At 64.7% G+C, this 24491-nt stretch overlaps 3 protein-coding genes across 7 annotated transcripts in view; 1 reads left to right on the plus strand and 2 right to left on the minus strand.

The window, feature by feature from the left end:
- The first annotated feature begins 83 nt into the window (after positions 1-83).
- CTU2 (cytosolic thiouridylase subunit 2) lies at positions 84-24073 on the plus strand. Of its 2 annotated transcripts, XM_059903708.1 has the most exons (16): positions 84-249; positions 1590-1788; positions 16644-16718; positions 20085-20163; positions 20318-20377; positions 21122-21182; positions 21575-21684; positions 21822-22078; positions 22206-22341; positions 22527-22658; positions 22927-23018; positions 23101-23204; positions 23306-23438; positions 23568-23637; positions 23731-23789; positions 23874-24073. In XM_059903708.1, exons 5-16 carry the CDS (start codon positions 20357-20359, stop codon positions 23947-23949), a joined length of 1251 nt encoding a protein of 416 aa, XP_059759691.1. In that variant the 5' UTR covers positions 84-249; positions 1590-1788; positions 16644-16718; positions 20085-20163; positions 20318-20356; the 3' UTR covers positions 23950-24073. The 2 variants fall into 2 exon arrangements, with proteins under 2 accessions (XP_059759691.1, XP_059759690.1); XM_059903707.1 differs by lacking the exons at positions 84-249; positions 1590-1788 and adding an exon at positions 15889-16012.
- On the minus strand, positions 6581-15744 carry RNF166 (ring finger protein 166). Its single transcript, XM_059904386.1, has 6 exons — positions 15536-15744; positions 10375-10531; positions 9037-9149; positions 8572-8686; positions 8375-8482; positions 6581-7579 (listed from the first exon to the last, which is right to left on the minus strand). The coding sequence occupies exons 1-6, from the start codon at positions 15688-15690 to the stop codon at positions 7514-7516; spliced, it is 714 nt and encodes a 237-aa protein (XP_059760369.1). The 5' UTR covers positions 15691-15744; the 3' UTR covers positions 6581-7513.
- Positions 24042-24491, minus strand: part of PIEZO1 (piezo type mechanosensitive ion channel component 1) — a 30823-nt gene continuing 30373 nt past the window's right edge. For 3 of the 4 annotated variants that reach the window (XM_059903706.1, XM_059903704.1, XM_059903703.1), the window contains exon 51: positions 24042-24487. In XM_059903706.1, the coding sequence (XP_059759689.1) occupies positions 24238-24487 (250 nt within the window). In that variant the 3' untranslated portion in view covers positions 24042-24237. The remainder of the gene's footprint in view (positions 24488-24491) is intronic. The other variant, XM_059903705.1, reaches the window with a different exon arrangement.

The raw sequence follows: 24491 nt of genomic DNA on the forward strand, positions 1-24491 counted from the left end.
GGCCGCGGGGGAGGGAGCGCGTGGCTGCGTGTCCAACCCACGGGACTTGCCTGGCGCGCACTGCGAGTCACGCCGACCCCGGGGCCTGGCGCGCCCACTCGACGTGGACTGAAGGGCGGAGGTCAGGGCTGGGCGGAAGCCGAGCTGGGCTCAGTCCACGCTGGGGTGGGAGCGTGCGCCGAGCCCCGCCTCGGAGAACCCTGCTCCAGCGTGTTACACCCGCCCCGCCTCCTGCGCAAACCCGCAACGGTAGGTTTGACGAGCAGCGGCCCGGAACCGGCTGACAGGCTAGAGTGGCGGCCAGGGGCTCGGCCGGCCTGGCAGAGGAGACCGTGCTTTAGGAGTTGGCCCCAGGCCTCCAGAAAGCTCATCTGTGGGAGAAAGGACACCGCTGGGCGTTCCGGAATTCCCAGGGGTTCAGACAGGCGGCGTGGGAAGTGTAATCACAGAGGGCGTTGCATGTGCCCGCTGCTGCAGCCTGGTCTGTGACCCGGGCAGCCTCACCTCCTTCAGTATCCTTTGGAGTCCTCGGTGCCACCAAGAGCCAGCCATGCCTGGGTGTCTGGTCCCTTTTGATGTGGACGTTTCAGGAGTTCAGGGGTCAGTCTCTGGGGGGGGGGCGAGGACACACTGCCAGGCCCCGGAGAGCCGCCAGGCGCTGCCATGGCTGTGCAGGAGGCCTGCCTTCAGAGGCCCAGGTGCCACGTGCAGCCTGGCGCTCTCTGCCAGTTGTGTGCCTGGAGACAAGGTGGAGGTGGTGGGGAGTCTGCGAGGAACCGCGGAGAGACGTGAGGAGGGAGGCCCGCGTCACGCAGGGTCTTACGTGCCTTCAGTTTCGCAGGACAGAAAACAGGCTCTGAGAAGTTCCGAAGCTGTGGGATTGGGACCCGGGCAGGCACTTCCAGCCTCTCAAGGGGCGTCTGCCGCTTGGTTAGGGCGTGTGGAAGGGTAGACAGGTGGTGCGCAGGCGGGAGAAGGCGCGCGTCTCTCCCGCCGGCCTGGCCTGGCAACGTGTTGCCGTGCACGTGGCTGCCTTCTGCTTGTTCACCTGTTCCGTGGCCTCCCAAGCTTAACATGTGTACCTTCCCTTCCTTCTCCCCGTCCCAGACGTAGATGACACTTGCAGATACCTGGGCCAGCCCTGCACCCACGCTGTCCTTCCTCGCCCAGCCACCCACGGTGTGGGGCTGACCTCCTTGACCCCCGGAGGGGCACTCATGTTCTTGAGGGGCGCTCATGCACTCCCGTGGAGAACCCGCTGATCTCATCCTGGAGACGCCCCAGGGACCCCAAGGGGCCTTAGAGCACCTCTGCGGTGGGGTGCTTCTTTCCGAGGGCTGCCATAACAAGTGACCCTAAGGGAGGTTTGAGGTCCTTGCCGACTGCTCAGAACTGCCCTCCTGTGGTCATACAGACTCACTGTTCGGCTGTGACTCACAGGGTTGTGTCTGGGCCAGACCAGAGTACCACTCACAGAGGAAAATCCGAGTGTCTGCCCTGTTCGCACCTGTGCAGCCCCAGGGAGGCGGGAGGCTGTCCCCACCTGCTCTGCGTCCCTCTGTCCTCAACACGACCGCCTTGCCTTGCAGCTAAGCCCTGCGCCCCGCTGTTGGAAACCAGCTCCCCTCCGGCCTCCTGGAACCGGGCTCTCCACCAGAGCAGGACCTGCAGGGACCAAAATCCACGCTTCCTGCAGAAACCCCAGGGTCTCCCCTTGACACTTGGCGACGTCGGCTTGTGGCCACCCGCCCGCCTGCCTCTATCAGACGCTGAACAAGCGGAGCCCAGGTAAGATTGGTACAATTCCTCTTATGTTGATGTTTTCTTTCTTTCTTTAATTAATTTTTTTTTTTGGCTGTGTCGGGTCTTCGTTGCTGCGTGCGGTCTTTTCTCTAGTTGTGGCGAGCAGGGGCTACTCTTCGTTGCAGTGCTCGGACTTCTCATTGCGGTGGTTTCTCTTGTTGCAGAGCACGGGCTCTAGGCACGCAGGCTTCAGTAGTTGTGGCACGCGGGCTCAGTAGTTGTGGCACGCGGGCTCTAGAGCACAGGCTCAGTAATTGTGGCGTACGGGCTTAGTTGCTCCGCGGCATGTGGGATCTTCCCGGACCAGGGCTCGAACCCGTGTCCCCTGCATTGGTAGGCGAATTCTTAACCACTGCGCCACCAGGGAAGTCCTTCTTTCTTTTTATGGGTGTGTTTTTGTGCTCTTTTTCTGTGCTTTGTATGGTGATGGTGCTTGGCTGTCTGCATAGCGTGTACGTGTGCACCTGTATCCCATTGGGTCTGGTTTTTTTACTAATTGGGTTTCATGGCCCAGCGTGGACGCCCCCTCCCTGTCAGATGCAGCCCGAGGGCCTGCCAGGTGGGAACCGCCTTCCTTCCCTCACAGCACCTGCACGAGGTCGGGTCCGTGGTGGAGGCTCAGCAATGCCTGCCGGACCAGATGGAAAAGCGTCAGGAGCCCCCATACAGTGCGGCCCGGGCACACTCCTCCCTGGGGGTCTCTCGAGTGTAGACACGTGGGTGAAGGTACAAAGGCCCCGCGGTGGGCCTGGCTCTGGGACTCGGAATAGCGCTCAGAGCTGGGCCTTGAAGCTGGGCTCGGCCGTCCCAGGACTCTGACAGGGGCCCCCGGTGTCAGTGTGTGGCGTGTTTGTCGTGGGAGGGTGGGTGTGGCTGGACCTCCTGCCTTGGGGCATCCCCGCTGCTGCTCACGGTCGCGGACCCAGCGCTCCAGCTCCTGGCACATGGGCAGATTGGTGGCCAGTGTGCATTCGGTCACCCCCAGAAGGGGGACTCCCAGCTGCTCCCAGCGGCCTGTTCCCTCCTTGGGTCCTGGTTGTCGGAGGTGATTTTGGTTCTTAAATGGGGGTTCAGGGAGGGAACGCTGACCCTTCCCCCACAGCTGTGACACACAGTAGAGCCCCAGACGCTGAGCCCGGGAAGGTGATCTGGGGGCTGAGGAGGGATGCACGTGTGTGCACGTGTGTCAGTCTCGGGTATGTGCGTGTGTGCAGGTCTGCGCCCTGATGTGCACACGCACACGGGTGTGCACACGCGTCTGTGTGTGCGTGTGAGGTCACAGGAGCGGTTCTGTGTGACACAGCGGTCAGGCGGCAGCGGGTGGGCCCAGGGCCTGGAGGGGAGAGTCTGTGGGCGCACGGCTCGGGTCCCAGCTCCGGACCCCACACCATCCTCTCGGAGCTCCTTCCCTGTCCGCGTGTGGCGCTGGGCCCTCGTTCCCAGAAACTTGCTGGAGAGACCGCAGGGTCACGGGCTGTGCAGCTCTCTTCTCCGGGACCAGAAGGGGCCTGACGTCCCCGGAGCTCCCGCCGGCACCTCCAGGTCAGGTCCCGGCCCCTGGCGGCGTGGTGGGAGCAGCACAGACACAGACCACGGACGCTGGGCGCGGAAGCTTTGCTGGCGGGGGGTTGATTGTGCGCCGCTGGGGAGGTGGCCTCAGGCCCACTTGTGTGGTGGCGGCTTTGGGCCTGTCGGTCCCTGCTGCCTTGTGGTGAGTGAGTTCAAGGATCCTTCCTGGGCGCGTGTTTCGCGGGCAGACGTGGGGAGCCCCAGTGTGTGAGGGTCCAGAAGGAGGCGCCGCGGCCTGGGCGTCAGCACCGGGAGACTGCCGCCCGACCGCCCGCTGTGTCCCGAGGGTGCGCCCTCCCTGCTGGGCCGCAGGCCTCAGGCCCCATGGCTGCTTGGGGGCTTGTCGAGATGCGGCCCTGGGGCCCTCCACTGGTCCTAAGGGCTCAGAACCTCTTTCTTCCCCTGTGGAACGGGGGCAGCGAGCTGGCAGGAGGTGGCCCCGCGCCAGAGGGACCCCGAGGCCCCACCCGAGGGGTGAGGGGCGGGCCTGGCCCTCTGCGGCAGCTGGCCTCCCTGGACGAGGTAGGAGGAGTAGACGCGCGTGTCCGCGGTTTGCTGCCAGGCCCCCGGGCACGCTTGTATTTCCTGAAGGCATGCCTGCTTTGCAACCCCCGTGAGGGGCCGGGCCTTTCGGGAGGCCCCTCCGCTGGGGGCTGCGTGGCCGCGCCTGGCCTCTCCGTCCACCCTTCTCCACTCAGCGCCCAGAGCTCGGAGGCGCGGCTCCTGCAAGACCCAGAGGTGACACCTGTGGCCAGTCCTCGGGGGCCCTGGGGCAGGCGCTCGTGCTCTGGGCGCCCTGCCTTCAGGAGTGCTGGCTGCCTGTCTCCGTCCTGATGGCCGAGGTCACGGGTTCCCAGGGACCCGGCGGCGCCGTCTAGGCGGCAGGGCGTGTGCGGACCCCCCCAGGCCGTCGTGTGACTAGGGAGGAGAGGGTGTGCGGCCCCCCGTCAGGGACGCCCTGGAGTCGCTCGGGGTCCGGGCCTCCCACCTCCACCTCACCTTTCATCCAGACTCAGAGCGGCGTCCTGCGGGCTTCAGCCTGAGGTGTCCTCGCCGGACGCTGCGGCGTCTGCCGAGATCCAGCTCCCACGCAGCCCCACAGCGCGTCGGGGCTCGCCCGGTGCTCCGCCCTGGCGTCCGTCCTGGACGCCGAGTCGCCGAGCGGCCACGTGCCCAGGGCCCCGTGCGTCCTGGGCCCAGGGCGGAAGGGACGAGATCAAGGCCACGTGTGGGTGCTGCCCTGTGGCTCTTGGCCTCCGTGGCCTCTGGGGGGGCCTGGAGGGGGCTGAGCTTGGCAGGCGTCCTCGGGCGGGGGAGGGGACTAGCCACCAGCCTGTGCTCCTGGCTCCGCCCCTTCTGGGGCCCCACTGTGGCCAGGAGCCCTCGGTGATGTGGTGACGTGGTGGGTGCTGAGGCCTCCACAGGGTGAGACGTGGGGACAGTCACCGGGCATCACCTCCTCGAGGGCACCGGTGGGGTCAGGACCTGCCGAGACAGCCGTGAAGCTGCCCCCAGGACTCCGTGGGCGCCGAGGGTCACGACGGACGTGTGAGGGCAGCACCATCCTCGCCCAGGCAGCGGGCAGGCAGCGGACAGGCCTGGCTGGCGTCCAGGTGGTGAACAGACAGCTGTGCTCTGAGGGCTGGAGGGTTAGCTGGGGATGGGATATGGGCCCGAGTGACAGCCCAGAACCACAGCCGCTGCACGTCCCAGATGAGATGTGCTGGCAGCGCCGGGGGAAGAAGCAACACGTCCTGGACGAGGGGAGGGCAGCCGGGTACAGGGGAGGGTCATGGGGCAGTGAGGTGCTAAGCTGGGGGTGGGGGAAAGGAGACGGGGCAGCGTCTGCACCTGGCATCTGGAGACTGGCTGTCCCAGCGCTGCCACCACTGGCTCCAGGCCCCAGGGGACTGGCCGAGGCTCCCCTGGGTGCTGATGGGCCCTCATCCCTCTCCCCACTCGGTGAGGCCTGGGAACGTGGCCTTGAGTTTGCACTTGGGGGCCGTGTGCCTGGCAGGCTGGTCGGCAGGGCAGGGCAGGAGGTGCACTTCCCTGGCGGCCGAGGTCCCAGCTCCCCCACCCTCCTGCAGGAGGGGGACTTCAGCCACACCCTTCCTTTCCCGTCAGCCCTGGGGGAGGCTGAGGCTGGGCCCGGGTGGCCCCCCGGGGACCATGTCACGGGCCTTCTTCTGGAAGGCGGCAGAAAGGACAGGCTGGCAGGTGGCATCCTCGGCTGGTGGGGTCAAAGAGCGGTCAGAGGAGAGGGTGGGCCAGTGGCTCCTAACAAAGGGTTCTGAAGGGGGGTAACGCACCCCAGGTCACAACTCTTCTCTCGTGGAGACTTTTGCTTGCCCAGCCCTGCCACGGTCGAGCTCAGGAGATCCGCTTTCTCCATAGAGGAAGGGTCCAGAACACTACGTGGGGAGGCAGACAAGGAGAGCGAGGCAGGGGCTTGGCCTCGCTCTGATGACCAGCCACCTGGCACAGCCCAGCAGGTGATTCTTGTCAGCTTTTAAAGGCCTGTGGTGACTGGGAACAGCAGGGGCCCATGGCACTGATGGTGGCCCGAGACCACCGTCCCTGGGTGGATGTTTCCGAGGAGGGCCAGGTGCCGGCCTGGGGAATGAGGGCACACGCTGGGGCACCAGGCAGGCTGCCCGGGGAGGCAGAGGAACGCCTCGAGCCAGCAGTGGGGAGAGCGGCTGCAGCACGGGGACTTGGGGGGGGGGATGACAGTGGGGCTTCACCCCAGTGGCATCCCAAAGGCCACCTGTAGGCCACCACAGCCACCTCTGGGCCCCAGCACCAGCCCCATTCAGACCACCCCGGCCAGGGGAGCTCAGGACGGTGCCCAGCCTGCCGGCCTCAGGTGGACCCCATCCCAGGATGAGGAGGTGAGCGCCGCTGCCCAGGAAACCTTGGCCCGGGCTTGTCGCAGGGAGAGGTGGCCAGGCCGGCAAGTGAGGGCACAGGTTGAGGGGAACAGGGTCCGGGGGGCGGTCAGGACCAGCAGGGGCCGCGGCCCAGCTCATCCCAGACGCGGAAACGGCCTCCGCGGGGCCCCGAGGCCAGCTGTGCTCTGAGCTGGAGCTGCCTGGGGACAGACACGTGCCCGCGGACCTCGAGCGGAGGACGGTCTGATGACCGCACTCTGGCCCTCTGCCTTTAGTATTCACTGAAGGAAACGCACCAGCCAGGTCGCTAGAGATGCTTTGAGACATTTTATTTAAATTTTTTTTAAAGACAGCAATAATTTATGCCATGAACCAAACGAGGGTGCCGACGAGCATCTTCTGAACTGCCTGGTCACTGCCCCGGCCCCCGCGCTCTGCCACTGCTGGGGGTGGCCCTGCCGGGGGCGGGCGGTGGTCAGCTTTGGAACAGTGACAGCAGGGCCGAGGCCAAGACCCAGGCGGGAGGCCAGGAGCAGACACAGCGCCACTGCAAGTGGCCGGGCGTTGGGATTTCTTCCCGTTATTATCACAGTGACCCTGGGGAACGGCAAGGGGACCTGGGGACGTGGCCACCTCGGTCCCCGCCCACAGCGATTGCCCCGTCTCTCCTCCCCTCCCCCTACCAATCCCACAACCATTCGTTTTTTATTGTTTTTTTTTTAAAAAATATAATTTTGTAAACGTTCCATAAAAATACTATTATTCCTAGTCAAACACAGATATTGCAATATGAAGGGTAACTGCTCTGTCTTTGCTCTAGAAAACGTGAAAAGGTCATCACACCGGATAATATAGAAAAGCGTGGAACCTCTAGGTATCACAAAAGCCAGTACCAAGCACGCGAGGGGGAAGCGTTGCCAGGTGCTGGGCCGGGGCCCCCTCCGCGCTTCCCTGCTCAGTGCCGGGGCCTGTGGGCGCGGCAGGGCCTGAAGGGTCCTCTCTGCAGGGAGGACATCATGGCTTTGAGACACAGACAGTGGCCACACTCCGTCCCAGTGGCCGGCCCCCCGAGGCCACCTGCTCAGCCCGAAGCACCGAAGAGCCGGTGACGACGGGGCCGCGGCCTCTCCTCCTGCAGCAGTGAGGCCCCCACGGCCCTCGAGGCGCCTTCCCAGGCAGGCCTGGGCCGCCGGAACCAGCGGGGCCTGTCCCTCGAGGCGGGGGGTTTTGGGCCAGTGGCCGCGCCTTCAGTTCTCGGAGAGAGACAGGGCCAGGGCGGCCTGGAAGGCGGCCTCCTCGTCGATGCTGTAGTCCTGGAAGACAGGGAGCGGAGCTGGGCCGGGGGCGCCGGGGCCTCTCAGGGCGAGCCCCCCGCCCTGGTCCGGTCACCTCACACGGACCGGCTCTGCCGCGTCCGGTCTCCCCGCCCCCCTTTGGCCCCGCACGGTCCCGGGGTCCCGGGCGCTGTGTGGTGAACGCTCTGCGGGGATGGTCTGGCCGCCCCGAGGACACCACGCCCAGTGACTGAGGGCTGGGCGGGCTGGGCGCCCGGAATCGGAGCTGTCCTTTCCCCTCAGACTCAAGGACGGGGCTTGAGATGAGCAGAGGCCAGGGATCCCCGTGGCATCCACCCATCGGGACCAGGCACAGGCGGAGGAGAGGAGGGGTCGAGTCCACAGGGTCTGGTGCCTGGAGGCTGGAGGCTGGCGGAGGACGAGCATAGCAGGGCTGGGGGCGCACAGGAGGGGAGGGCCTGCAGGAGGGTCTGCAGGTGGGGACCGCAGGTGGGAGAGGGAGAGGAAGAGCCGGAGTTTTTCCCGGCGACAAAAGTCCCCGTGGCTCTTCCCCGCGGGAAGGGCCTGTCCCCCGTGGAGGGGTCTGTGTGCCGAGGCCCCGGTGCAGAGCTGGGGAGATGGTGGCCCTGCGATGGCGCCTCCCCGAGAGGAGGCCCCGCGTGAGGAGAGCTCGCTGGCCCAGCGGTGAGGGACCCGCAGGACAGGGGGCCGCTGTGGGCCTGGTCTGCACAGCCCCAGAGCCCCCGGGCCTCTAGTGGCCACGTGGACCTGCCCGCCACCGGCACCGGGGGAGGGGGAGGGGAGGGCACCCACCACGAAGGTGTCGTAGGAGAACTTGTGCCGGTGGAGCAGGTGCTGCAGAAAGTTGGCGCTCTTGTAGCTCGGGTCGCCCCAGGGCATGGCCGCGCAGATGGGACACACCTGGGACAGAGCGGGCCGGTGAGCCTACAGGGCCTGGGAGGGCCGGGCGCGCGGGGCAAGGGTCCCGGTGGGCGGGCGGGCGGGCTCACCACGCGGTTGGGGTCGCCGCGGTGGCCGTCCACGCAGTGCTTCACCAGCTCCTGCTGGTCCAGGTTGCGGGCACCACAGTAAGGGCAGGCGAAGGTGGACCTGTTGGGGACGGCGCTGGGGCGGGGTGGGGGGTGAGTGGCACTACCCACCTTCCTACAGCCCGGCCGGCTCGCCCTCCCCCACCCTGTGGGCCGCAGCTGCCGTGGGGCCCTGCCCCCTCTGCACCTCCCGCCGCCTAACCCCGGGCCCCCTGCTTCCCCGACGCGGCTGCCCACCCTGAGAGGAGGTGTCTGACCAGCCCCAGCCTGTCTGGGGACCGTGCGTCCCTGCTGGGAGGTGAGCCGTGGGCGCCTGGCTTGGGCCCTCCTGGGGTCCCCTACCCGCAGGGGGCGAGGCCCCACCGCCCACCCCGCGAGGTAGGCCCGGAGCTGCCCCACGGAGGGGGCCCCGGCGCGGCGGCCCACCTGGGGATGGGCTGGGACGTGGGCACCACAGGGACGAACTTAGGGCAGTTGGCCATCTGCTCCTGGACCTTCACGCAGGAGGCAACGTGCACCCTCATCTTGGCCAGCGCCACCTGGGGAGGAGAGAAGGGGAGGGGCCGGGCAGCGGGCCTGGGCCTCTGGCTCCCGATGCCCCGGCCCAGCAGCGCTGCGGAAGTGGGGCCCGGAGGCCGAGTGAGGGAGACACAGACTCCGGACCCGAAGGCGGCTGAGCCGCACCCAGAAGCAGGCGCTCACGGCTTCATGCTGGGCCGTGCGGGGGGGCAGTGCGCCTCCGGTCCCTGGGGAGCTGCAGGCGAGGGGCGGCCCACGAGGGGACAGGGAGGGTGTCTATTTGGGAAAAAATACCCCTTGTAACGGGAGCCAGCAGGCAAAATTCTGGACAGTCGAACGTCCAGCAAACTCTTTACCAAGAGGTAGGAAACCGAACAAGATACAAGCTTCTCGGCTGCCCGCGTGGCCCGCTCTGGCCGAAGGCTGGAACCGGCTGAGCGCAGGGCCGGGGAGGGCGCGCCGGCTGCAGAGAGCAGGCGGGAGTGACCGGGAGCAGGAAGGGGCCCGGCAGCCCTCCCGGGTGGCGCACACAGGAGCCTAGTTCCCAGGACCGAGGCGGCGGAGAGGGAGGGCGGACAGCCGCCTCCATGCGGGGTCCTCCTGATGCCGGCCCGGCCCCCGGCTCTGCCCAGGGTCGGGGACACTGAGCAAGCCTGCCCCCCGGGCCCGCACGTGTGGACGGAACCGAGGCCAAGGGTGGGGGCCGCCTCACACCAGAGCCAACAGCCTGCTCCGCTCTCGTGCCGGGAGGGAGGGGCACGTGCGCCTGAAGGAGGCCACGGCAGCCCCTCACGGCGAGCTCGGGGCGGCCCCTGGACAGTCTGACCTTCGGCCTTGAGGATAAAGCAACAGGGCTGCTGCCTACGTGAAAACGCGGAAGAACTCGTTAACCCGAGCGATGGCAAAATCTGAAAACCTAAGTTCAAACTCCGTTGCCGGGCTGGGTCCCCCACCAAGTGGTGTGCCCGCCTGAGGGGGCAGCGGGTGCGGGGACAGGGTGTGCGGGCCGGGCCCCATTGCGGTCGCCGCCTGCAGTGCGAGGGTCACTGGGGTGTCGAGGCTGCATCAGGGTGGGCTCAGCTCAGCCTGTGTCCCTGCGCCAGCCACAGCCCGGAGCCCAGGCCACACGCAGGGCCCGCAGGAAGCGAGCGGAGCGGCGGGCTGCTCAACAGGGAAGGGAGGTGGCCCGTGCCCAGCTCCCCTGCGCGCCCATCGGAGCCCCCCGGGCCAGGGGGGCTGCGGTACCTTCTTACTGCAGCCCCGGCAGGGTGCCTTGTAGGACGAAAGCTGCTTCTCCACGTGGGCGGCCTTGTCCACTTTCTTGGGGTCGAAGGGCAGGCGGCACAGTGGGCACAGGGGGGACGGCACCTGCAGGCACGGCTGGAGGCACTCCCCGCAGAACCTGCAGGGCAGACGTGGGCCTGAGGGCTGCGCTCCCCTCCCTCAGCAGTAGCTGCTGGGCCTGGGTCCGACGGGCTGGATGGGCACCGTCTGGCTAGAAGATGACCCAGGTCCCTGCCCAGCCGTGGGCTTCCGGGACCCTCCTGCCGATCCTGCGATGAGGGCTGAGCTGCAGCTGTGACCCCCCCAGGTCCCATGCTGGCCCCGCAGCCCTGGTCCCAGCAAGAGCTCTGGCTGCAGGAGGCCCAGGGCCCAACTACCAAGTGGTGATGACGCCACCTCCGGGGACTCCAGGACAGCATGGGGGACCTTGGAGACCCTCTACCCACGAAACTCTGGGGAGTAAAATCACTAACAGTGGTGAGAGGAAACCGCAGGGCCCCAGGGCCCAGGACTCATTGGATGGAGCAGGGCCAAAGCTGGCCAGGGAGTGTCACCAGCCTTGGGACAGTGCCCTCTCCCCAGGCAAGAAGGGCTGTGGCTCGGCCTGAGCAGAGGCGTAGTGGCAGAAGGGCTGTGCCCCTCTCGGCCCTGAGCTCTTGGCCACGTCCCTGGAGACGCCATGTCGTGAGGTACACGTCCCGGCACCCCGTGTGTGCTTGGCCCCGGCAGCTGGCGTTTACAACCACCCCAGTGCTGCGGAAGAGCGTGCGCTGCCCGGTGAGCAGTGGGCAGGCAGCGGGTCGAACGCTCTGAGTGGGGGCAAGAAGGGCCAGGAGCCTGACCGCAGGACCAGCTCGGTCCACCTCTGCAGGAAGCGCCAAGGGGACCGCTTAGCAGAGACGGGAGCCGTGGAGTGGAGGCTCCACGGCCCAGAAGAGCAAGCGCTCGGCCCCACGAGAAAGGCGGCAACTTGGCGGCCTGCAAGAAACCCGCGAGGTGTCGGGGTGTGCACCGCTCTGCGTGCGTCCAGCAGGCTGGGCCTGCGGGACGCGAGGACGTTCCCCGAGCACACGGGTGGCTCAGCTGAGCTCAGGGGTCCCTGTCCTTTTGCCTCAGACTTTCACCTCCTTGTGGGAGGAGGCAGCGCGGGTGACGCCGAGGCCCTCCTCCTGCACGCTGGCTTCCGTGCAGCCGCCACGGGCTCGTCGCCGTGGGTGCCGCTCTTTGCACACAGGGAAGGCCAGGCTGGGCCTGAGGCCCATCAGAAAGCGCAGGGTTCCTGACACCCTGTTCCTGCCCACCCGTCACTTTCCGCACCTGTCGAGGCCCCACCAGGCGCTACCAGCAGCGCCCACCCCTTGGCGCTCCCGCAGGTCCTCCAGGGCCGTCCCTCTCACTGGTCTCAGGAGCCAACTGGCCTAGCAGCCGGGGCAGGCCTCGCGTGTCGCCCTGTCACTGGAGGAAAGGGCTGGCTCCACGGTCGCCACGGGGAGGCCGGGGGAAGATCCGCCCGGGGCGCTCACGGCAGCACCGCTCACGAGAGCCGTGGAGCCAGCCCAGCGTCCACTGACGGGCGAGGGACACAGAGAAGGCGGCCGACCCTTACGATGGGACACCACTCAGCCCAAAGGGAGCGCGGCACGGATGGATGCTGGCGCTCAGATGACCCCGAAGACGTGCTCCATGAAATAAGCTGGTCACAAAGGCCACATGGTCTATGAGAAACGTCCTGAATGGGCAGATCCACAGAGACAGGAAGCAGACCAGTGGTCGCCGGGGTGGGGGCGGGCATGGGGTTTCTTTCTGGGGTGATGAGGGCGTTCTGAGACGGACTGTGGTGAGGGCTGCTCCACGCTGTGGCTGCCCCAGGAACCAGCACACTGTGCGCTGTGAACGATGGGTGCTGTGCCCTGGAGCTGTGGCCCCGGAGCACACTCAGGACGAGTCGGCCTCGGGTCGAGGTGAAGGGTGCCTCCAGCAGGGCAGGCAGGGAAGCTGCGGCTCGGGAAGCAGGGCGGACCCTGCCTGAGCAGCCCGCCCCACTGCTGGCCTCTGTCTGGGCCCCTGAGGAGCCCGACGCAGAACCAAGTGCCCCGAGGCCCCTCCCCCTGCAGGCACTCCCTGCTGCCCCAGCTCTGCGCCCCTAGCACAGGCGCAGGGGAGCCGCCTGGGACCCAGGGCTCTCGGGCCATGAGCTGGAGGGACAGAGGCCTTGAGAACCCTGAGCGGAGAAGCCCGCTCCTGGCCTGGCAAAGCTCAGTGTCCCGGGTCTCTGCGGGCACTGGTGCAGGAGTGCTAGGTGCTGTGGCCGCTGAAAGTGCCACGGGGAGATGGGCTGTGAGGCTGGCCAGGTCTGGCAGCCTGAGCTCCAACCTCGGCTTTGCCACGACACTTGGGAACCACACCCGGCCGCTCTGCTTTCCTTTTCCTTGTACAGAAAGAGTAACAGCACCTGCCTCCCAGGGCTGTGCAAGTGGGGAGGACTCAGAAAGCATGTCAGCACCATTCCCTACGAGTCTCCTTAAACACGAGTATTTCAATTTTTCTACAACTTTTGTGCGTAAACAAATTGCATGTGGGGACACTTCAGCACAGGGACAGTGTGACAACACTGACCAGAGGGAGTGACAGAAGAGGTACAGAGGCTGGGGGCAGCCCCGGCGGAACCAAACACTGGCCCTCAGGGAGGCCTCATCAGAGGGTCAGCAACAGCTGACCTGGTGGCGCTGTGGTTAAGAATCACCTGTGGTTAAGAATCACCTGCCAATGCAGGGGATGCGGGTTCGAGCCCTGGTCCAGAAAGATCCCACATGCCGCAGAGCAACTACGCCTGTGCGCCACAACTACTGAGCCCGCGTGCCACAACTACTGAAGCCCGTGAGCCACAACTACTGAGCCTGCACTTCTAGAGCCCGCGAGCCACAACTACTGAGCCCACGTGCCTAGAGCCCGTGCTCCGCAACAAGAGAAGCCACCGCAATGAGAAGCCCGCGCACCGCGATGAAGAGTAGCCCCCACCCGCCGCAACTAGAGAAAGCCCGCGCGCAGCAACGAAGACCCAACGCAGCCAAAAATGAATAAAATAAATAAATTTTTTTTTTAAAAAAAGAGGAAGCCATACAAGGCTAAATTCCTTTATAAAAAGAAAAAAAGAAACAGCCGGGCAGCTTCTGGTTCCGGATGTGGCTCACCGCCCAGGCCGTCCCCTGAGTGTGACAGATCACTGCTCTGTCTGGGGCCCCTGGGGACTTCATGGGAGCGCTTCCACACTCTCTACCGAGGCACCTCCTGCCTCTGGGCTCCTGCTCAAAAGCCCTCCCTGTGACCTGTCCCCTTCTGTCTCGTGCCGGAGCATGAGTCTCGGCCCCTGGCAGGGCTGCCGTCACCTCCAGAAAACCTATGTTGTGGAAGGAGACTGCCACAGTTAGGGAGCTGGGGGTGGGGGTGCGGGGTGCGGGGTGGATAACCAGACCACCAACAGACTTTTTAGAAGGAGAGATGTGAGTCTTTAAATCTTTCACGTTCATTTGCACACATGCCTTCAAAACACCGGAAAAGAAACTTATGGAAAGTAAGAGGCAGAGATGGAACAGCCAGGAGGTTTGTTTACACCAGCAGGTAGAGCCAGGGAGAAAGTCTTTTTAAGGCAGAAGCTGAAGAAGAGGCTCTTGCAGGACCAGCCTCAGAAACAGGAGAAGAGGGGACAGATTCTGCCAAGAAGAGCACGGGGGAGTGGGGTTTATAGAAGAATACGCTTGCACAGCAGTTTGTGTATATCTGTATTCTGAAAACCACCTTTTAAGAAAAGACTTATTTGGAACAATAGAAAACAGATTTGTGCTGACCAGAGGCCCGAAACCCCACAGCCCAGGGCTGGGTGAGTGTTGATACCAACCCGAAGCCCAGGAAAGGCTTTCTAAAATTGGGCCTGGGACAAGCACTACAGCTCTCTCAGTGATGGGCTGGAAGAAGCTGAACACACTTGACAACACCCACTGCTGTGTGCTGACGAGAGCAGTGCTGTGCAGGGGCTGCCCCTGCGGAAACGCCACACGCAGCATGAAGACGTGAGGCACAGCGCCTTCAGGACGAGTCAGCGGTGCTCTCCCCGTGTGGGCAGGTAGGTCCCCGTGCTGCCTGCCAGTGTGTGTGTGTGTGTGTGTGAAGGCTTGCTGGCTCCTGACACGGTTCCTGCCACCTCCCTGGGTGATGAGCAGCACACACTCCCAGCGGCTACAACTCCCTCTTTGTATCAGGAACCTTCCAGGTCATCTGCCTTTGTTTGCAAAATGTTCAAACACCGAGCCTGGGTGAATCTCGGCCCCACCTCCTCAGCAGCTCTGCTGGCAGCGAAGCCCTCCTGCCCCCTCTCCCCACCCTGCTAATTTCACTCAAGAGCTGTATTATTCAGCCACTCCAGAGAGTTGGAGAGCCGACACTGTGATCTCAGCCCCCTCCTAAACAGGCTGGCAGCTCCCAGAAGCCTTGAGTGCAGCACTTGGCTGGGAGGAGAGCCACATCCTCAGGTTTCTGTTCCTGAAACAATCCGGCCCTGACACAGCTGGAAACCCTAGCAAGATGTGTGGCATCTGGTCCCCCGAGGGCCAGCCTGCCTGGCTGCTCAATGATCGATGTGACCCAAGTTCTCCATCAGAACAAAACAGCACCAGACTCCAAACAAGCCCCTGCCCAAACTTTAGGGAACTCCTCTGCAGTCAAGACAAGCAGACAGCGGGTCCAAAAAAGAGTTGACGGCAAAAGGCACAAAGCATTTATTTACAACTGCCCACCCCAGTCTCCACGGGACCAGATGGAAGGCGACCGGGGCAGAGGTCGTGCCCGCTGCCCTGTGAGTCCCTGGGGAGGCTCATCTATGCCGTCAGCGGCCCCGGGCACTGCCCGTTAGAGACCGGGCAGGGCTGCAGGTCGGTCCTGTCTGCCGACGGGGTGATCGGATCGAGAGCCCGGGGCGGGCGGGCGGGCAGGAGGCTGGGCTGAGGCGGATGGACGCGCCCAGAGGGCAGAAACGGCGCTGCGCGAGTCCTCGCGCGCCAAGGCGGCTGCAGAGCCCTCCCCGCAGCGGCGCCCGACCCCGCGGCCTCCCGGAGGCCGGCGCACTCACGTGTGTCCGCAGCTGCCGATGGCCACGGGCCGATGGTAGACTTCCAGACAGATGGGGCAGCTGTACTGCGCCTCCAGGCCGCTGTCGCCGCCCGCGGGCCCGCCCGGCGGCTGCCGCTGCTGAGCCGAGGCCACCAGGCTGCGGAACATCGCCATCCCGGGGCCCGGCCCGCCGCCGCCGCCGCCGCCCCTGTCCCGGCCAGGCCCGGCCCGGCCCGGCCTGCACGTCACGGCCGCGCCGGCTCCGAGTTGACGTCATACGGAGCGCCCGCCCCCCGGCCGCGCGTCATGGCCGCGCCGGCGCCGAGATGACGTCATACGGAGCGCCCGCCCCTCGCCCGCGCGTCACGGCCGCGCCGGCGCCTTGGTGAGGTAGTCAGGGCGCGCCGCCGCCGCGTGTAACGCGACACGGAGCAGCCATGTGCGAGGTGGGCGAGGACTATCGGGCGCCCGCGGGACAGCCGTCGCCACGGCCCGGGTAAGAGTTGGGCGGCCGCACCCGCCGCTTTCTTTCCGGCGCTCCCGCAGACGGCGAGCCCTGCCCCGAGGGGCCGGCCCGCGCTTTGCGCTCAGGGCCCCGGGAGGCCAGGAGACTTCCGAGGGCGGGGCCCAGGAGCCCCGGAATCTCAGGTCGGGGAGGGACCTCGCTCCGCAGCACCCGGAGAGTGCCTGGCAAGCCCGTGGTAAACACTGTGCGCTCTCGCACCTCTAATTCTTGCAGCCAGTGGGACGGCGTCGCTGCTGACCAAGCTGTCCTTACAGGGAGGCGAGGAAAGTCGGCCTCCCTGTCCCTTCTACCCACTGGCTCCACTTCTCCCTTCCAGGGCCGCAGAGAGCGAGTTGTCTCTCTTGTGCCAGGCCCTGAGAGATTGAGCCCACTGAGCTAGCTTTAACAGACTGAAATCTCTCTAGGGCCCTGGTCTTTCCCCAGAGTGGTAGCTTGGATAAGATACAAGCCGTGGTTTGTGTGGTGCGGCGTCCCCGCCCGCCGCCGCCAGTGACCTCTCGTACAACAGCTTGGGGTGAGAAACAGGCTACGGTCTCCCTGAAGCCCCCGGGAGAGGGGTGTAACCTGTGTTCCTGTTCTCTCTTCCCCCCCACGTCTCAAGCCGTGAGCAGAAGTGTGTGAAGTGCAAGGAAGGCCTGCCTGTCGTGGTGATCCGAGCCGGAGATGCTTTCTGCAGGTGAGGCATGGAGGTGGCAGGCGACCTGGTACACACGGTCTCACTCAGTAACCAGGACTGCCCCCTACCTGTGGCTTTGTCTTTTTTTTTTAATTAATTTTATTTTATTTTTTTATTTATTTTTTGCTGTGTTGGGTCTTCGTTGCTGTGCGCGGGCTTTTTCTAGTTGAGGTGAGCGGGGCCTACTTTTCATTGCGGTGTGCAAGCTTCTCATTGTGGTGGTTTCTCTTGTTGCAGAGCACGGGCTCTAGGTGCGCGGGCTTCAGTAGTTGTGGCACGTGGGCTTCAGTAGTTGTGGCTCACGGGCTCTAGAGCGCAGGCTCAGTAGTTGTGGCGCACGGGCTTAGCTGCTCTGCTGCATGTGGGATCTTCCCGGACCAGGGCTCGAACCTGTGTCCCCTCCATTGGCAGGCAGATTCCTAACCACTGCAGCACCAGGGAAGCCCTGTGGCTTTGTTTCTTGCTTTTGAAAGCATCTTACCACTTCACTCCTGCTTCTGACGTCCTGCTGGCATGTCTGTGTGTGTGCAGGTTTCCTGTGTGAGTGCCATTCTCCCATCATCCAGCCATTGGTCAGGTGGCAGGAAGGTATTGATGGAGCTTAGGGGGAGACTTGGGAGTGAAAGTGGAGCGTGGTGTGCGGGAAGAGCTCTTTGGGGCAGCTGGAACGCATATAGGGGCAGATTGGAGCAGCCTGGGGTCTCTGGCAGGTGCTCTTCATGATGCTGTTTGACTTGTGAGAGAGAGAGAGGGATGGAAGGTGGGCTGTAGCCTTCTCCCAGCTCTGGGAGGACCTTTGGACAGCAGGGGCTTCTTCCCAGAGAGGCCTGAGCATATTCCGTTTTATCTGAGGCTCTCTGTGGCCCTGTCGCATCGCCTTTGAATCATAACTTCCAATGTCTGATCACGTTCACTGGATTCGTAGCTCCACGAGGGCAGGGCCTGTCTCCCGTTTTATACCTAGGGATTTCTGGTGACGAGGCATGCTTTGCATAGCGAACGAACGCATGTTGAATGAGTGATGGGCTCACATTTTTAAATTGGCCTTCCAGAGTACTGGACTCTGCCTTCTAAGTTTCCAAAAGAGAAACCGAAGGGACGGAATAAGTTGTTTTCCCCAGACTTTCTCATACCTGCCTATCTTTGGGGGGGCCTAGTAGACTTGGTGTGTGCCATCAGGAAATAACGTTTTAGGCAAGGAAGTCACTGCTTTAAGCACGTAAGAGCATCTAGAAACGATTATCTCTCCAGTCTGCTTGGAGAACTCACAGGTAAGAAGCGAGGCCGCAGTGACTCCTTCAGGGCTCAAAGCTCCCCCTCCCCCGCTTGCTTAGTCCCGGGAAGAGGTGGGAGGCTGATTTTCCAGGTTGCAGGTTCTGGCAATCTACGTTTTGAGCAAGTTTCCTCAGTGACGGAGAGGTTCAGCATGTCGGAAACCCTGGCCTTGCCTGACCCACAGGGCGCATGTGGTTTCAGGAGGCTAGTGGTGCTGGGGAGACATGGGTGCAGCAGCCACGGGGTCCTCTCTGCCGCCCTGAGCATCTGTGTCTGCTTGAGGAGCCTCCCTGGGCCATGACCTTCCAGGAGTCACTCCCATGGCTGGTCTCCTGGGGTCCCTGGAGCCCCAGTGATTTGCTGCCAAAACCGAGTTGAGTTACCATCCACAGAGGTGCCTCGGGGTGTTTGGTCGGCAGTTCGTCAGCGGTGCCTGCTCGGCGCTGGGGGGACTGCTGTGATACCAGCACGTCCGCACAGGAAGAAGGAAGGAGATGTGGGGGCAGAGCCCCGGGCTCGGGGCCGCTCCCCTGGGGCCGTGCTGCTCCTCCGCCTTGGCTGCCTGCTGGGGAGCGAGCCTGCTTTCTCTCTCGCTCTCTCTCTTCCTTCCTTTCCCTCCCTTCCCTTTCTTCCCTTTTTTCCTTTCCTTCCTTCTTTTCTGTCTCTCCGTCTCTCTTTCTCCCTCTCTTTTTTTTTCTCCCTTTCTTTCTCTCTCCCTTCCGTTTTTCCTTTCCTTCCTTCCCATCTTTGTCTTTTTGTCTCTCTTTTTCCTTTCTTTCTTTTTTTCTTTCTTTCTTTTCTTTTTTACACTTTTTTCTTTTTTTTATATACAGCATTTGTTTATTTATTTTGGCCGTGCCGGCTCTTAGTTGCGGCATGCGGGATCTTCATTGCAGCATGCAGGCTTCCTGGTTGTGGCATGGGGACTTCTTAGTTGCCACATGTGGACTTTTAGTTGCAGCATGTGGGATCTAGTTCCCCGACCAGGGATCGAACCTAGGCCCCTGGCATTGGGAACGTGGAGTCTTACCTACTGGACTACCACGGAAGTCCCCGTTTGTTTCTTTTTTCCCTCCCTCCCTCCCTCCCTCTTCTCCCTTCCCTTCCCTCCCCTCCCCTTCCCTTCCTTCCTTCCTTCCCTTCCTCTCATCCCGTGCGGCTTGCGGGATCTTAGTTCCCCAACCGGGGGTTGAACCCGGGCCACGGCAGTGAGAGTGCCAAGTCCTAACCACTGGACTGCCAGGGAGCTGCACTGGGGAGCTTTTAAACGTGGGTGCCTGGGTCTCACCTGATACATCCTGACGTGGTCGGCCTGAGTGATTCTCATGTGCGGCCAAGGCTAAGAACCTCTGACCTGGTGAGCCCCAGGCTCAGCTGGAAGGCTGACCAAGAATGCAGAGTTCCAGGCCCTGTCGAAGTTATGGTTCTCCGCGTTTGTGGGAGCCTCCTGGGCATTTCTAGAGGCCAGTGTGGGCCTTTAGGATGGTCCCCTGACCCCACAGCCTGCTCAGTGCCTCCCCATGGGGGTCTTGGAAGGGGTCAGCTCCTCTGCCTAGAGAAGGGTCAGGGTGGCCTTGCCCTGTGCATGCCCTTCCATCCCTTCTGCCAGCTGGGCCTTCCTGAGTAGCTGCAGGTACAGGAGCTGCCTGGGCTCTGGGCCCCTCAGGCGTTGGTTCACAGTGGTGAGAATTGGGGGGTGACCCAAGCGGGTGGTGAGAACTGGGGGGCGACCCAAGCGGGTGGTGGGAATTGGGGGGTGACCCAAGCGGGTGGTGAGAATTGGGGGGTGACCCAAGCGGGTGGTGAGAATTGGGGGGTGACCCAAGCGGGCCTTCCTGTGTGATGTGAGGCTCATCCTGGGGCAGCCACAGTTGGTGAGAACCCCTCAACCCTAGCTCCCCTCGCCAGTCTTTGGGCACAGCCTCGACGTCAAGACACTGCTTTGAAGGGTGGAGGTTGCGAAAAGAGAATGTCACCCGGCGGAGCATCAGGCTGTCCTCCTACGAGGCAGGGGCGGACAGCTTCCCCACCCTCGTGGCGGGCAGGTGGCCTGGGCAGCGTTGCCGCAGCTGCTGGTGGTCTGTGTTGCAGGGACTGTTTCAAGGCGTTTTACGTCCACAAGTTCAGAGCCGTGCTTGGAAAGAACCGGCTGATCTTCCCGGGGGAGAAGGTAGGGTGTGGCGCCCCCTCCCGCAGGTGGCCTGTCCCAGCCGCATCCCGCACGCCTGGACTCGGGGGGTGGCCTCACGTCCAGGGACGCCCGTGGGCAGGGGGTGGGGCATGTTGGGGGCACGGTGCCTCTGCTGATGCTGCTTCTCCCCCAGGTGCTCCTGGCGTGGTCCGGGGGGCCTTCGTCCAGCTCCATGCTCTGGCAGGTCCTTGAGGTACGCCTGCATGCCATCCTCCTGCTGTGCCCGGCCGAGCTCCCGGGTGGGGGGCTGGCACCGAGGGGCTCTTGCTTGGGGCTGGGGAGAAAGGCCCACTCCCCAGCTAGGACGCCCGAGGGCTCTGGGACGTGTGCACAATGGGCACAGGCCCTGGAAGCGGTGTCCGGAGTGACCAGCCACGTGCCGGTTTAGCGCCCCATCCCTTTGCTGGACTGCGTTAGAAACACGTTGCTGGGAAGCCGTGTGTGCCACGCCAGAGCGCCCCTCAAGAGTGTCCCGGGGCCCAGGGCCCTCCCCGCAGTCCTGGTGGTGTGTCAGGACGGTGAAACGAGCAGGCATTTCAGGGGCCTAGAGGGCCTGGTTCTGGTGGGGGTCAGGGTGGCTTCCCTGAGAAGTTTGAGGGGAGACCCGGAGGAGCCGGGGCGCGGCCGGGTGGCAGAGGGGTGGAGAGACCGGCGGGGGGCATGGGGGCGGTGCCCCGGCAGGCCCAGCTTGGGCGTCGGAGGCCTCGGCCCGCGTGGGACACGCACGGATTCCCTGGGCTCTGTGAGGGGCTGTGGGGCAGTCTGTCCCAGGGCTAATGGGAGGCGGCCCAGGGCTCTGGCACAGCGCTTCTGTGCTCGGCCTTCTGCGCTTGCCTCCTGGTCCCCTAGCCCCGGCCGGAGGGTGCGAGAGCAGCGGCCCGCCTGGCTCTGTCCAGCGCCTGGCTGTGGACCTGAGGCCCTCTCATGTCCACCCCAGGGCCTGAGTCGAGATTCTGCCAAGAGACTGCGTTTCGTGCCAGGGGTTGTCTACGTCGATGGTACGTGTGGCTGCTTCTCCTCCCGGGCTGTGGCGCTCGGCTGGGCCCACTGACGGCTAGCGCTGTGCCCACACAAAGCCCTGGCGGGGGCGTTTCTCTCGAGACGATGCCCGTGTTCGACAGGCAGCACCGCTGCTGTCTTAAATCTCAGACCGTCCAGGATTGGGCAGGAGCGTCTGCCTGGCGTCTGTCACAGGGTCAAGGGCACTGAGTGAGAAGGGGGAGTTCGTTGCCCTTCTCTGCCCCCCTTCTCTCCCCAACCAAAACAGAGAACCCACCAGCCACTCTGAAAATGCCCCCAAGGAGACAGGTCAGCGTCCAGAGACTGCTGCCCTCCAGGGTGCAACGGCCTTGGCCCTGACCTTACTCTCCTTTCTGCCTGAGGTTCTCAGAGGGAGCAGCCTGTGGCCAGAGCCCGGAGGACAGAGCAAAAACCGTGGCCGAGGCGAAGCTGGTCTTGCAGAGCGTCGGCTTCCCGTGGCACATCGTTGCCTTGGAAGAGGTGGGCAGGTTGTCCCTGTTAGAGCGCCTGGGGGTGACTGCTGGGTGTCCACGAGGGGTGCCGGCCTGCTTCCCCCACGTGGAGTGGGCTGGCCCTCACGCGCTCCCCGCCCCCCCTCCCCCAAATACACACACAAGGTGTTCGGCCTGCCGCCCTCTGTGCTGCGCTGCTCTGCCCGGGAGCCGGTGGGGACCGAGGGAGCCTACAAGGCGGCCGTGGACAGTTTCCTGCAGCAGCAGCACGCCCTGGGCGAGGAGCAGCGGAGCCTGCCCTGCCCCCCGCGCCCCCCGATACGGGCTGGGCCACCCACAGCCGGCCAGACTGAGGCTCTGTCCACACTGTTCAGCTCAGTGGAGACGCTGACGGCCAAGGAGGAGCTTCTGCGGACACTGCGGTGAGTCCCCTGCCACCCCAGGGTGCCAGCCCCGTCCCCCCCACCCAGTTCCTGAGACCCTCTTTACCCTGCCCCCCGGAGTTCTGGCCCTCCCTGGGCCCCTGAGACCCCCTGCCCTGCCCTGCAGGACCCACTTGATCCTGCACGTGGCCCGGACCCACGGCTACTCCAAGGTGATGATGGGGGACAGCTGCACCCGCCTGGCCATCAAGCTCATGACCAGCCTGGCACTGGGGAGAGGGGCCTTCCTCGCCTGGGACACGGTGCGCCTGCAGACTGCCCAGGGCCCCGTCCCCACCCTCCTGGCCCCTTTCTCCACGCGGTGTCTCCTGAGTCGGGTTGCCCGTGAGGCAGGGGGAGCCCGTGACCCCCCAGCTGGCAGGGAAGGGGGGGTGCTGTGAGCTGGTCAGCTGCGGGCGGCAGGGAACGCTGGGCCCCCCACCCCCAGGGCTTCTCAGACGAGCGACACGGCGACGTGGTGGTGGTGCGGCCCATGCGCGAGCACACGCTTAAGGAGGTCGCCTTCTACAACCGCCTGTTTGCCGTCCCCTCCGTCTTCACGCCGGCCGTTGACACCAAGGTCAGCAGTGCCCGCGCCACGTGTCGTGCCCTCCGGGAAGGGGGGGCTCTCGGGGGAGGAGGGTGCCCAGCTGGGGGTCATGCACGTGGGGGAGGGACAGTGGGGGCAGCATGACCTTTGTCAGGGATGCTTTGTCTAACGACAGAGGCGCTTTAGAGCAGGGACCCTGGCTGGCTCCAGCACAGACCCTCGGGCTGGTGGTGCAGAGGAGCCCGTGCTCCCTGCTCTCAGGAGGCCCTGACTGGCCCCTTTGTCCCATGGCTTCTAGGCCCCCGAAAGGGCCAGCATCCACCGGCTGATGGAGGCCTTCATCCTCAGGCTGCAGGCCCAGTTCCCCTCCACGGTCAGCACCGTGTACAGGTGGGCGTGTGTGGGTACTGGGAGGGGTGCCTGGGAGGGAGTGGAGCCCCCCAGCCGACGCTGCCCTGTCCCCCACCCCCAGGACGAGCGAGAAACTGGTCAAGGCGCCCAGGGATGGCTGTGCTGCCGGCACCCCCGGCCCCCGCTGCCTGCTCTGTATGTGCGTGCTGGATGTCGACACTGCTGGTGTGTCCTCGCCTTCACAGGGTGCCGGGGGAGGGGCACCGGCGAGCGGGTGTTGGGGTTCCGCGGCCCCCGAGGTCCCCTCAGCTCCCCTCTGCTTGCAGACAGTGCCACAGCTTTTGGGGCTCAGACCTCCTCGCAGCTCCCCCAGACGCAGCCCCCCGTCGCACAGGCTGAGGCGCCCACCGTGTCCTGCTGCTGCCCCGGGATGGGCGGGGCCCGGCACTGCTGCAGGACGTGAGTCCCTGCCTTGTCCCGTCAGCCCCCGCCCCCCATGGTCGGCCCCTCGCGGCTGCACGGGGGAGGGGGTGCCCTCGGGCCCTTGCTGAGGGCAGGAGCGGCGCTCAGCGCATTCTGCTCGCGCAGGGAGGAGGACCCCCGGGCCCGTGTGATTGAGCAGCTGTGCTACGGCTGCCGTGTGAACATGGAGGACTTGGTGAGTGGAAGCCTCCCCCCCGGGTGAGGGGCAGGTGGGCACTGGCCTGGGTTTGTGCCGCGCAGCCCTGGCACCGTCAGCTCTCTGTTGCAGCCCTCCCTGGACCCCCTGCCACCCTACATCCTGGCCGAGGCCCAGCTCCGCAGCCAGAGGTACTGCCCGCTCTGCTGGGGTGGGCGGGGGGTGGCTAGGAGGGGTCCTTCCGGGTCTCGGTTCCCACCGTGTGGCTTCCCCAGGGCCGAGGCTGAGCAGATCCAGGAGTACCTACTGGAGGACCGTGAGGACGAGGACGCACGGCCTGGCGAGAGCTGAGCCCGAGGACCGGCGCCTGGGCCACGAGGCCCCAGGCCTCACCCTAGGCAGAGCAGGAAGGCAAGGATGGGCGGCTGGCCTGTGACCCCCCGTCTGTATAAATAAAAAGGTTTTAATTAGAAAACTCTACAGTACGAGTGGGGAGGGGGCGCCGGGCCGCCGGGCCGCCGGGCCCTGCAGGGAGGGCGGGAAGAGACAGCAGTGCTGTGCCGGGCGCCGCAGCTTCCGGTGACAGCGGCATCAGGGCCCGGGGGCCGGGACGAGGCTCCGCCCCCGCCGCCAGCAGCCCTAGTCCTTGTCGCGCGTCCACTTGATCATGGTCTCGGGCGAGCGGTACAGGAAGATGAGTTTGGCGTACAGCTCCTCCTCCAGCTCCAGCTCCCGCGTCTCCCGCACCAGGAAGATGTCCTGGCAGAGCTTGAGGATGCGGTCCACGCACGGCAGCTCCTCAAACATGATGGAGTGCGAGATCTCGCTGAAGAAGCCGCGCACGAACTTGCCGATGACCAGCACGATGGACACGTACAGCCCCATGATGCTGC

This window comes from Balaenoptera ricei, chromosome 19, assembly GCF_028023285.1.
Source record: "Balaenoptera ricei isolate mBalRic1 chromosome 19, mBalRic1.hap2, whole genome shotgun sequence".
Classification (NCBI taxonomy): Eukaryota; Metazoa; Chordata; class Mammalia; order Artiodactyla; family Balaenopteridae; genus Balaenoptera; species Balaenoptera ricei.

Excerpts from the sequence above, each read along its gene's own strand:
- CTU2 (XM_059903707.1), top strand. The coding sequence starts at position 15,954 with ATGTGCGAGGTGGGCGAGGACTATCGGGCGCCCGCGGGACAGCCGTCG. Across the intron at positions 21,685-21,821 it reads ACATCGTTGCCTTGGAAGAG|GTGTTCGGCCTGCCGCCCTC; the intron begins GTGGGCAGGTTG and ends TACACACACAAG. Across the intron at positions 23,439-23,567 it reads GCCCGGCACTGCTGCAGGAC|GGAGGAGGACCCCCGGGCCC; the intron begins GTGAGTCCCTGC and ends CTGCTCGCGCAG.
- RNF166 (XM_059904386.1), bottom strand. The coding sequence starts at position 15,690 with ATGGCGATGTTCCGCAGCCTGGTGGCCTCGGCTCAGCAGCGGCAGCCG. Across the intron at positions 9,150-10,374 it reads GCCGGGGCTGCAGTAAGAAG|GTGGCGCTGGCCAAGATGAG; the intron begins GTACCGCAGCCC and ends TCTCCTCCCCAG. Across the intron at positions 8,483-8,571 it reads GCGGCGACCCCAACCGCGTG|GTGTGTCCCATCTGCGCGGC; the intron begins GTGAGCCCGCCC and ends GCTCTGTCCCAG.